General features: G+C 41.1%; 1 protein-coding gene and 2 non-coding genes across 3 annotated transcripts; 2 read left to right on the plus strand and 1 right to left on the minus strand.

Annotated features, from left to right (window-relative positions):
- The first annotated feature begins 3,198 nt into the window (after nt 1-3,198).
- LOC120254612 lies at nt 3,199-3,305 on the plus strand. The gene has a single exon (XR_005534675.1). It is a non-coding gene; the product is annotated as a small nucleolar RNA R71 (small nucleolar RNA).
- A 6,963-nt stretch (nt 3,306-10,268) lies between these two features.
- Nucleotides 10,269-10,375, minus strand: LOC120254619. Its single transcript, XR_005534682.1, has one exon. It is a non-coding gene; the product is annotated as a small nucleolar RNA R71 (small nucleolar RNA).
- Nucleotides 10,376-10,677: 302 nt separating this feature from the next.
- Nucleotides 10,678-11,768, plus strand: LOC120254609. Its single transcript, XM_039262688.1, has 2 exons — nt 10,678-11,007; nt 11,211-11,768. Exons 1-2 carry the CDS (start codon nt 10,678-10,680, stop codon nt 11,766-11,768), a joined length of 888 nt encoding a protein of 295 aa, XP_039118622.1.
- The last annotated feature ends 985 nt before the right edge of the window (nt 11,769-12,753 follow it).

The following is a 12,753-nucleotide window of genomic DNA, read 5'->3' on the forward strand; positions in this document are numbered from 1 at the left end:
CTATCTGCCAAAGAAACGCCATGTCGAAGGCTGTAGAACCACTCCTAAGGCCTAGCTAAAGCCTCTCAAAACCCTAGCCGCGAGCACCTCCAAAGGTAGGAAAAAGATAGGAAAAAGATCTCCTAAAACATCTAAAATCACGGCTTAAATAGGGTTGGAATCGAGCATCCACACGGGCATGTAGAATTTCCACATCGCTGTGTGAATTTCCAGGAATTGAATTTTTGTGAGCTGTGAAGAGTAACTACTACATTAATTTTTACTATAGTGATTTGCTATAGTACACTACTACAGTGCTTCATCAAAATACTCCCGAATCCACACTTTTCATTGAGGCCACATGAATGGGCACATTTGCATGGGGTAGATTGCGTTGCGTCTTTAATAAAATCACATTGGATGAAGATCTTGCTAGTATCGCACATGTTAGAACACATGAGTGTGACTGCCTTTGTGCCTCTCCAATTTGTATGTTCACTCGAGCACAATGGAGGTTGGCACACACTGACATGTCTTTGAGCACAATTTGTGTCTTCACGTTTGTTCAATCCAAGACTTCATAAAAAATTGCATCCACGATCTACTTTTGGTTCCTTTCTTCCACTATTGTCTCCATAACCCTACATGCATAAAAGAACACAAATGCACATGCATAAGCAATAAAATCTGAGAAAAGTAATGCTCAATGTAAGAAGAAAATACTTCGTATTACTAATACATAAGTACGTATCAGGCATCCACACTGGAGTGTGGGAGGCCATGTGGAACCCCAATTTCTTATTATAAAAGGTTGCTCAAGTGATGTTTAGGTATCTTTTTGCATAAATTTTAGAGGAAAAAAGATGACTCGGGTTTGGAAATGAGAACTTTGCACGTAAGGGAGTGTTTCTTCTTTACCATTCATCAATTCCTCCTTTGGATAGGTATTGGGGAAGCGCTGAAGATTTGATTCAGAGGGGTGTTCCCTCACTCATCATATGGATTCTTGAAGAAGTTTAAGCGGCTCTTGGAGACCATCGGCATGGATTAAAAGGGTGATATTCTTATGGATTTCATTTGTTTTCATTCATTGATTGACTATATATTATATTTCTCCATGGAGAGTGACACACCTCTTGCGTACATGTGCCACAAGTGCATGGGTGTCGAAGTAATAAAGTATCGAGTGAGTTAGGTAGTCAAATCAACAAGGAATGGAAGTATTAGTAATGGCTACTTCTAAGTTATCTAGGCAGAATCAAGAATATGATGAAATGAACTTAATCTTGAGAATATGAATGTCACAAGCAAACAAGAAAGTGTCAAACTGATGGAAGTCTCAATCAATAAAAATGAGGTACCCAGGCAATGCCCGTGTGCCGCCCACAGGGTCATCCACAGGGGCAGACACACGTCCTTGTGTCTTCTCGTGATGGAGACCTTTAACTCTGCAAAGATCCACACGCCCCTGTGGAGATTCCACATGGGCATGTGGCCATCATTAGGTCGCTCATAGGGGCATTTTGTGTCTTCTTCAGATGGAGAAGTTGAGTTCTAAAAGGAAACACATGCCCATGTGGAAATTCCACAAGGCTGTTTGTTTTTTTTTATTACTCAGAAAAGTTGTAGACTCTGTAGAACAAATCTGCAACACCATTATACTATACAGAGACTGCAAATACAGTTAATAATTGACCAGAGGCACATGAAAACACTCTCAAACGACTTAAAACTTCACCAAACACATTGAAGCATGATAAAACACCAATGGTCCACAAGAAAAACTCAGCAATAGTATATAAAAATCAAGACACCAACACTAAAGCTTTTATTCATGCAAAACTAAACTAAAACCTAGAAAAACAACTAAGACTTGGGTTGCCTCCCAAGAAGCGCTTGTTTGACATCAGTAAGCTTGATATACCTGTCCTTACCTCATGGGGCTTCCTGAATAAATGTTGCCTTCTTACCTAAAACTTGAAAGCACGATGAACACAAATTTTGCAAGGTAGAGGGAGAGTGATCGAGTTTGTTACCACACAAGGGTTCATCACCCTTACTTCATGAATCCTTGTTCCTACTAACATTGGGGTGCTTCTTGTGACGTCTCCTTAATCGTTTGAGCTTTTGGATCATCCACTTCATGTCTCTCCTCCAACTTCCTCTTGTTGGTCAAGGGGTCCTTGAGAAACTTTGCATAGCGAGACATTTGAGACAACACCTCCACAAATGGGATATTGATGTGCAACTGCTTGAATAGACCCAAGAACTTCTTGTATTGCTCATCATTTTGGTTGTTCTTCAATTTTGAAGGATAAGGTATTCTTGGCTTATAAGGTGGGGGTGCCATCTCCTTCTTTTTGACTCTCTCCTAAACTTCCATGACCTCGGGTGACTAACCATTGGTCTTCTCACTAGGGAGCCTACTCTCAACTTCATGACCACTTCTCAAAGTGATCACCTTCACATATTCTCTTATGTTTATCTCCATGTTGCTAGATAAACTCCCTTGAGGTCTTTATGAAAGTGACTTTGCAATTTGGCCAACTTGATTCTCCAAGTTATGCAATGATGCGGTGTGGTTGCAAAGTGTGGCTTCAACAGATTTAAATCTTATATCTGATGATTGAATGAACTTGGTTAAAGCTTCTCTAAGTCAACCATCCATTTTTCCAACCCTGAAACTCGATTCTCCATATTTGGAGCTTGTTAATGTTGTTGTTGGAAATCTGGTGGTGACATAGCCTTCTGTTGTCCTTGATTACTCCAAGAAAGGGTTGGGTGGCTCCTCCAACCTGGATTGTAAGTGTTGCTATACGGATATCCTTGCCATCTCATTGCATTACCTACAAACTCAACATGTTCCACAGAAGTGGTGCCACCAATAGAAATCGAGCAATCAGATGGAGCATGTCCTCGGCCATACCTAGGGCAACTCATCACTGAAGCCCCTCTAGGAGAAGTTAGAGTGTCTTACTTCTTTCTTAATGATTCAACATGGGCCGCTAATGATGTGACTGCATCAATCTCATGAAGTCTGGCTACCTTCTTTCTGTCTCATGTGTTCCACTAATAACTGTTCATGGCCATTTCTTCAATAAGATGTCGGGCTTCTTCGGGAGTCTTGCTTCCTAAGGTATTCATGCTGCTGCATCAAGTAACTTCTTTGGACTTGGGTTCAAACCATTATAGAAGGTTTGGATGATCATCCACTCGTGGAACCCATGTTGAGGACATTTCCGTAGGAGATCCTTTAACCTATCCCATGTCTCAAAAAGAGACTCCAATTCCATTTACACAAAAGAAGATATCTCATTTCTAACCTTCACAGACTTTCCGAGAGGAAAATATCGGGTAAGAAAAGCTTCTACCATTTCCTCCCATGTAGTGATCGATGCACTAGGTAATGAATGTAACATTGCTTTGCTATCCCTTTCAAGGAAAATGGGAAGGCCCTCAACTTGATAGTATCATCCATAACACCATTAATCTTGAGCATGTCACACACTTTTCAAGAAGTTCTCAATATGGTTGTTTGGATCCTTATTCGCCAAACCATTAAATTGTGCTAACTACTGTAACATCTGAATGAAGCCTAGATTGAGCTAAAAACTTTGAGCTGTGATTGGTGGCCTCATAATCCTGGATTGTGTGCCAAGAACTACAGGTCTGTGACATGACCGAATATGCGTGTAAACCGCAAGTGCATGGGTTTTGAAGTAATAAATCCCAGGTGAATGGGTATCGTATCCATAGGGAATAGTGAATAGAAACACAATGATTGCTATCTAACTATGATGAGAATAAATCAATGGTATGATGAATGAGAGTGATATAAAAAGAGATAAAAGAAATAAGAGAGAGAGAGACACAATAATTGAGAGGAAAAAAAGGCAATCGATATAAATGGGGTACCCGGATATTGTTCCGCCAAGGATAATCGTTTCAAGTGCAAGAACCCTCTATTATACTTTCTAACTGATGCAATAATGAGTCGTGGATATCCTTAAATACATGGTCCCAAATCTAAGGTCAACCATGCCTAACTCTATACATGTCCCGGAGGAGAAATTGAATAACCTCTCAACCTCGCACTCGTATAGAATCACAATGAGTTCTAGGGATTACAAGTAGTAAATCCTCTTCCTAGATGTAGATCTAACCCTTTGGTCCAGGTGGAAGGTCCATAGTCACAATTAAGCCCTAGGTGCTAAAATCACTTCAACGCTTCATTCTGTTGCCTCTGCAACTAAGCCCCAGCGGAAGGTCATCCCTTAGCCCATTCACCCTATTATGACCGCAAAGAACTCGAGGAAATAGAGGTAGGATAAATCACACCGGAGGGGAAAGGGGATGCTACGCTACCTCTCGACTCACCCTTTCAACCCTCTCCAATCTAGCTTTATCTAACTCTCGTGGTGTGTCACTCACTCACAAGGGTTACAAAGGTGAACTCTCAACCTTAGTGTCACTCTAAGGGAGCATTCAGTCAATCAAGCATTCAAGATTGTAACTCAAATAAAACATCAATTAATGAAAGTATAATAATAAGGTTTAATGAAACAAATACATCATAGGGTTTACAAATCCAAGTACCCACTAGGGGGTTTAGCTCTCCATGGAGCCAGTTACAATCAATGAAATCGAATCTAAAAACAAGTAATCCATAGAAAACCCCCTTAGTAATCATGTTGATGGTCTTGTGGAGTGGCCTCGTCCTCTCCAAAGGTCCTCTTGTCAAGCCTAGGGCACACATCGCCAAATCGGTGGCTATGAAAGCTCCCCCAATAACCTTCTTCCAAGTGGAGCACGGTGTCGAAGCCGGAGAACCACTCCAAAAGCCTTGCCAAAACTACCATGGGCGTGTGGAATTTCCACATGCCGGTGTGGATTCTCTGTTTTCATCCTTCTTCGGCCGGCTATAAACAGTACCTACTGCAATGTTTTGCTACAGTATTTACTAAAAGTGTCTGGCATAATCTAAAAGTGTCCTCTGATACTCATGTTGTTCTGCCATATTATCAGACCCTTCACCTTCTGTCTCAGCTTGATTTGACTGTTTTTGCACAGGTTCTTTTCCCTTTCTGTGAATTCTTCTTTTAATATCTGGATCATCTTCAACCAATGTCAAAGGATTTCCTCGGGTCATAACCTGGAGCTGCAACAAAGAAAGAAAAACAAATCAAAATAATAGAAGAATAAGAAAGTGTGAAATAGAACAAGTGATGAATAGCTAAAATAGCAAAGTGCAAAATGCTTCCAAAATACCTATTCTCCAGTAACGGTGCCAAAAACTTAACACACCTCTTGTGTGTGTGTACCGCAAGTGCATGGGTTGTCAAAGTAATAAAGTACCCTAGTGAGTGGGTAGTTATATCCATAGGGAATAGTGCTCAGAAATATAAGTATTGCTATTTAACTATAATGAAGATGATTCAAGAGTGGTATAAATAATATCAATGCAAGTAAAAATAAATAAAAGAAGAAAGAGACTCAATAGAAATATGGAGATGCAATTGATATAAAATGGGGCACCCGAACATTGCTCACCATAGGACTATTGTTTTAAGTGCAAGACAAATCATTATGTCTCCTAACTAATGTTTAATGAGTTGTGGAAATCTGAAAACACACGATTGCAAACCTAAGGGCAACCGTGAATAACCCTACATTATGCCTTGGCGGAAAGGAATACTCTCGACGCCTCACACTGTGTGGGTTGCATGAAGATTTGGGGACTCCAAGTGATAAACTCTATTCCATAATATAGATCTAACCCATTGGTCCAAGCCAAAGACCCCTAGTTACGATTAAGCCCCATCACTAAGGATTACTTCAACACTTCACTCTGTTGCTTGCAACTAAGCTCCAATAGATTTTGTCTCTTAGCACTTCAGTCTATCATGATGATAAGTGCTTGAGTAGGCATATTTTTATATATGTTTTACATGCATTGAGCATCTTTTTTATCAAAGTTTATGTCTCATATTGTGTATTTGGTGTTCGTTTATGCATATAGGTTGTGAATGCCTTGAAGAGTAAAAAGGAAGCAAAGATAGGCTATAAAGACATAATGTTGGGAGTTCTTGTTCAATTCAAGGGCCAAGACACGAGAGGAATTCATGAATGTGGAGATGTGTGCCAACTTCCAAGAAGATTCAAGTCAATTCCCTAGTTGGAAGGGCACAAAGGCAGCCACATCTTCATGTTTCTTCTCTTTGTGAAGATTGCAAGACCTCTCAAAGATACGTTGATAAAGAAAAGACTTATAGTACACCACATGGATGTGTGCCCGGCCATATGACCTCAAGAGAAGAGTGTTTGGACCACGATTATGGAGAGTACTATAGCTAAGTAATGTAGCAAAATACTGGAGTATTTTACTGTAGCTAAGTACTGTAGTAGAATTACTGTTCACGCGCTTGCTTGGAAATTCCTGCAGCCCACGCAGGCGCGTAGAAAATCCACATGGGCGCTTGGGGGCACGTGACAGATGCGGTCTAAGGCCTATAAATAGCCGTTTTGCCCTATTCTTTTGGATCTTTTGTGCGGCTTTTGATGGGTGAGACAGCTAGGGTTTGGAGAGAGGTCTTTGCGGCTTGGAAGGCATTTTATCACCAACTTTGATCAATTCCTCCTCCGTCATAGCATCAAGGAAGCCACCGGTGAACCTAGCTTCGGAGAGGGTCCTTCAAGATGTCGAAGCTCTCCATCAAGGCCATTAGTTCATATATAAGGGGGTTTATTTCTATGGTTTTAATATACTTTCATTCATTGATGGTGGGTTTTGTATGTTGCTCCATGGTGAACTAAAACCCTACATGGTATTTGGGCTTGTGAACCCTACTATTCTTATCTTGTGTGGATTTGCTTTGTGTTTCTATTTAATCCGAGTTTGATTATGTTTCATTCTTGAATGTTTAATGCTTTCTTGCCTTATTGATCTTGTGGTTATTTGGTTTGCATGATTTGTTGCCTTGGTGGGAGAGAGATCTCCATTAGGGTTAGAACCTCAAGATTGAAGAGGGTTGAGAGGGTGAGTCATAAGATATTGAAGCATCCCCTTTCCCCTGATTGGTGTATTCTATCTCCATTCCCTAGACTCTATGCAACCATATTTGGTGGGAGGTGTGAGATTGCTCGATTTCTCCGCTGGGACCTTGTAGGGGGTTAGGATCCTTCGCCGGGAATTAGGGTTGGATCAATCTTTACGAATCGGTTACACCTTTCAGAATCCCTAGAGTGCTTTACGGTCATATGTGGTGAGGTGTTGAGATTGAGCGGTTTCTCCACCGGGACCTCGTAGGGGCTAGTATCAATGATTTGGAGACATATCCAATTATATTTGGATTTCCGTGACTTAACTTACTCATCATAAAAACACTTTGCATATCTAGTACCTAATACCTGAATCCTAGGGGGAGCATTGCCCGAATACCCAACTTTTACTGATTGAGATCTTCCTCTACTTTACACTTGCATATTTGTCTCCGGTATTCATTTCTTCGCACATTAGATCACCACACCTTTCCATTTATCATTAGGCTAGAAAGCAAAGAAGAAGTTAGTACTAGAGGCCCTGTTCCATGTGGATTCGACTACCTGACTCACAGAGTAATTATTACTTCGACACCAGTGCACTTGCAGTTTACACGCATATTCGGATGTGTCACATGACCGCAAAAAACTCTTGGAATGTGGAGGTAGGATAAATCACACCGAAAGGGAAAGGGACGTTCTGCTACCTCTCGACTCACCCTCTTGACCCTCTCCAAGCTAGCTTTGCCTAACCCTAATGACGTGTCACTCATCCACAAGGATTGCTAAGATGGATTCTCAACCCTAGTATCACTCAAAGGGAAAATCAATACAACAAGCATTCAAGGTTGAACTCAATTAAAACATCAATTAAAGAAGCATAATAAAGGTCAATGAAACAAAATCATCCTATGGTTTACAAGTACAACTACCAACTAGGAGTTTAGCTTTCCATTGAGCAATACAAAATCAATAATGAAATCAATAGTGAAAATGATGAGTGCATTTCATATATACATTTTCATAACCTTTTCATGTATTTATCGTGTCTTCAAGTGTTTATTTATCATGTCTTCAAGCATTATACTATAGCAAATCACTGATAAACGTCTAAAAGTACATATTTTGCATGTATTTGTTTTGTATTATTCTTTACATTTATTTGTTGAATCGATGCCCTTTTGGTTTAAATCGTGTTATTTTTATATTTCAAGTGTAATAGAAGCCCTAGGATACTCGACGATGCGATTGGGAATGAATTCGGCATCAAAACGGCGTTTCTGAGCCCGGGATTACTGTAGAACAGTACCGCAGTGGTTCACTGTAGCAATTACTGTAGCTCATCACGGGCTTCTCAATAGAAAGCTGGAAATCCTGAGGGTTAAGTATACGACAGGTATACAGACCCGTTTACCCATCTGGATCAGGGTGTTTAATGGCTAAAAGGAAGGATCTTCTTGATGGGAGGAGGCTAGGGTTTGAAAACCGCTTCCACACCACCTTGAACCCGGCTTTTGGGGGGCAAAAAGAGAGGAAATCTAACCATTCTTTGGCGGAGAGAGCAACATTTAGGAGGATCCACTTCAAGGACTTCATTGCTTGGAGGTTGAAGATAACGGGAAGCCACCCCTTCGAGTGGCGTCCTCGAAAGGCTTTCTCCAGGGATTCAAGCGTCATTCGGTCTTCATCTTTTTGAATGAGTGTTCCTCATGTTCCTTTTTAGTTGTTTGTATGGATTGTTTGGTTGCTTTTGTTGAACATGAATAACTAAACCCCAAGATCACCGGATGGTGGTGAACCTTGGGGGTGAACTTGTGATGTTTTTGGATTATTTGAGTAATTTATGCATGATTGGCTTGTTGTGATTCTTGTTTGGTGTTCTTGATTTTTTTGGTACATTTGATTGAGTGATGTATCAAATTCTTGGTAGCACTTTGTAGCATGACCATTGACTTAGTGCTAGACTACACCGAACTTGGAAGGGATTATTGTATAAATACACCATGACCAACGGGTATTTGTACCCGTCCATTCCTAAGGTTAAAAACTACTAGTGTTTCTACCCTAACTTGTGAAAACCTTCATTCTCCTTGCAACCGTGTGGGAAGTTGGGTGGAAGGAATTCTTTATTCAACACTTGCATCGGGTTAGGGGTCAATTGCCGTGACCATCGGGTTGACCTAAGTTTTTGTTTTCTCGGTCCAACTAGCCACATGCTTAACTTTTCGAATATCCTACACCTTTAGTAACCCCTTTGGGGACCCACATCCGTGACCATTTTGCAACCTTGAGCATTTCCTGTGTTTTGATTTTGTCATACTTAAGATTTTCTCTTGCTTTTCATTTTCGCTTTCTTTTCTTTTCTTTTCTCTTGAATTGGAATCAGTGAGCTAAACAACAAGTAAGAAGTAAGTAAAGTAGCTCCTCGGGCCCCTTAGGAATACGACCCACTCGTGCGTGCATGAGTGGTTTTTTACTTGACGACCCTGTGCGCTTGTGGGTGTTCAAACTCTGTGTCGATCAAAGTTTTTGGCGCCGTTGCCGGGGACCCCACTAAGGAATATTTGGAAAGCTTTAAACCTGTTGATTTAGTCTTTTATTTTCCTTTTGTTTTCACTCTTTTGTTTTATTTTTGTGTTTTTTTTGTTGTTGGCGTTTTGTAAATATTCCATCTTTGTGTTTCTTGCTGTTAACTAACATCTTGACTCCTCAATCCGTGTAGGTACACATCTTATGACACTAGCAGGTCAAGCAAACTTGGCTAAACCGGACAATGAGATAGAAAGAACTTTGCATCAACGATTGAGAGAAGCGGCAGAAAGTTCTAGACAACAAGGGATTCGGGTTGAGTCAAGTGAACCATCGGTCATGGTGGAGCACAGGAAGACCCTATCAGAATATAAATGACCACAGTTCACCGGAGAAGAATTTAGGGTCCAAGCACCAACTGTTCTGGCTAATAACTTTGAAATCAAGACGAGTACCATAGGGATGACTTAGAATTCAGTACAATTTGATGGTCTAGCGGATAAGGACCCCCCATGCCCATCTTACCTGGTTACTTCAAATATGCTCCACTTTCAAGATCAATTAAGTGTCAGACGATGCCATCAGATTGAGATTGTTCCCGTTCAGTTTTGAGAGGAGCAACATACAGATGGCTCACATCCTTAGCTCCTGGGTCCATCACCACTTGGAAGGAAATAGTTGAGAAGTTCCTAGCCCGATATTTTCTTCCAAGAACAGCTGAAAAACTGAGACAAGAGATATCGTCTTTTAGGCAAGGTGATACGGAGACACTCTTTAAAGCCCATGAACGATTTTAGGACCTTCTTTGCAAGTGTCCTCATCACGGCTTCCCTGCATGGATGAAAGTGCAGATGTTATGTAACGGGTTGAATTATGCTACTAGGCAACTCATTGATGTAGCGGGAGGTGGTGCTTTAAGCAACAAGTTCCTGAAGAGGATGAGGAATTAATTGAGAATATAGCCATCAATGTGTGTCATTGGAGCACTAGACAGAAGCCTCCAAGGGCTACAGGGCTGTACGAGGTGAATGAATCCACAGCATTAGCCGCGAAGATTGATGCCCTGATGAAACATGTCATGGAGAATAGTTTGAAGCATGACGCCCTAGCACGAAAAAGTTTGACCAACTCATGTTGGGGTCCAGTTCAGGTTCCAAGGCCATTATGTCTTGTGACACTTGTGGGGCAGGGCATGCAACATCACAATGCCCTATTTTTGTTACCCCATCGCCTCCTGTGGAAACAGTTGATTATGTTGGGGGTGGACCAAGGGGATCAGGGAATCAATTTGGTAACACTTACAATTATGGATGGAGGGGCTCTTCAAATCCTTCTTGGACTCAAGGCCAATCTCAGTACAGACCCCCACTATCTCAAGGAAGACAATACCAAGCCCCACTTCCACAAGAGAAGAAATACTCCACGGAGGATGTTTTGGCCAGATTCATGATTAGCACGGAGGTACGTTTTGTGCATAATGAAAAGAAACTTGATGAATTCGGTACCATATTGAGAAATGTACAATCATCCATCCAATCTCTGAGAACCAAGTGGGACAGCTTGCTCGTGGATAATCTGAACGATCCTCGGGGAGTTTGGCAAGCAACACCGAAAGCAACCCAAGGGAACAATTAAAAGCCGTTACTTTGAGAAGTGGTAGACAGTTAGAAGCAAGGGAAAGAGGGATCCCAAGTGCTTCCAGTGATGGGGTAGCTGTCCGGGAAGACCCTAATTTGAGTGACGATGCAAGCAAGGAGAATGGGAGGAAAACTGTTGAAGACTGCCCCAATTCTAACATTTCAAAGGGGCATGAATACAAGCCAGTAGTATCGTACCCCTCAAGACTCAAACAAGATAAAGATGAAGCTCAATTCAAGAAGTTCCTCAATATCTTCAAGGAACTCCACATAAATATTCCAATCATTGAAGCACTAGCTCAAATGCCGAAGTATGCCAAGTTTTTAAAGGAGCTTCTCACCAATAAGAGAAAGTTAGAGGAACAAGGCACAGTTGTACTTACTGGGAACTGCTCGGCCATTCTAGAGAAAAAGATGCCACAAAAAGTAAAGGATTCGGGTAGTTTTGTAATTCCTTGTGTATTTGGTGAAGGGATGACGGAGCATCCTCTAGCCGATTCTGGGGCTAGCATAAACGTAATGCCATACAACTTGTTCTTGAAGCTGGGATTAGAAGACCTAAGACCTACACAAATGACATTATAGCTTGTAGATAGGTCAGTGCGAAGACCTCGGGGGGTAGTCGAAGATGTCCTGGTCGGAGTTGACAAACTCATTATTTATGTAGATTTCGTGATTCTAAGCATGGATGATGACGCTGAGGTTCCCCTGATTCTAGGATGCCCATTCCTTAATACTTTGGGTGCTTTAATTAATGTCAAAGAGGGCAAGATGACCTTGAGGATTGGAGACGAGCAAGTGGTCTTCACCCTCCCTGAAGCAATGAAGCACACACTTGATCATGATGACCAATTATACTTCACTAATGGTACTGATGTGATTATTTCTGACTGTGTGCAGGAGGTGCTTGCCTTAAACCCTTTGGATGAGTACTTGAATGAGTTAGCATGCCAAGATGCCAGGAAGATCTCTCTCATCCAGCAACATAGCAAACTAATCAAGTGGAGAGTAATTCATCACATAATGGCAAGAAAATTATGGGTGTTAAGAATATGTGGAGAAAATCAAAGGAGAAACAAAAAGAGAATAGAAAGATTTCCACATTGCCGCCAGACGAGGTTGATCATTTATTCTTTGGAAACCGTGGGAAATTTAAAGTTTTCTCATGTCTTTCATTGAATTTTCAAAGTGGCAACACGGCTCCAAACGCTCGAGGTAACTTCCCTCCCTTTGTTCCACCATGATTGTTTGAGGTAACGCACGTCAAACTAATGACATTAAACAAGTGCTTCTTGGGAGGCAACCCAAGGTCCGTTCATTTCTCGTATTCTTTTTCTCATTTCTGTTGTTTTGCTTAACTTGTGTTTTTAGTTGCAGTTTGGTTTTAGTTGCATTTTCATCGTTTTTCTTAGTTTATTAGCCTTTGTGTTCTCTTGTTTGACATGTGGTCTATGAGCAATTCTTGTTCTTGATGCATGCTCGTTGATGTTTTGAGTGTTTTATCGTTGTTTCTGGCTCTGTTTTTCAAGGTTTCATCCATAAGAGAAGTGTGCATAGTGTGGAGAAAGAG

The sequence above is a fragment of the Dioscorea cayenensis genome, unplaced genomic scaffold (assembly GCF_009730915.1).
Source record: "Dioscorea cayenensis subsp. rotundata cultivar TDr96_F1 unplaced genomic scaffold, TDr96_F1_v2_PseudoChromosome.rev07_lg8_w22 25.fasta BLBR01000533.1, whole genome shotgun sequence".
NCBI lineage: Eukaryota > Viridiplantae > Streptophyta > Magnoliopsida > Dioscoreales > Dioscoreaceae > Dioscorea > Dioscorea cayenensis.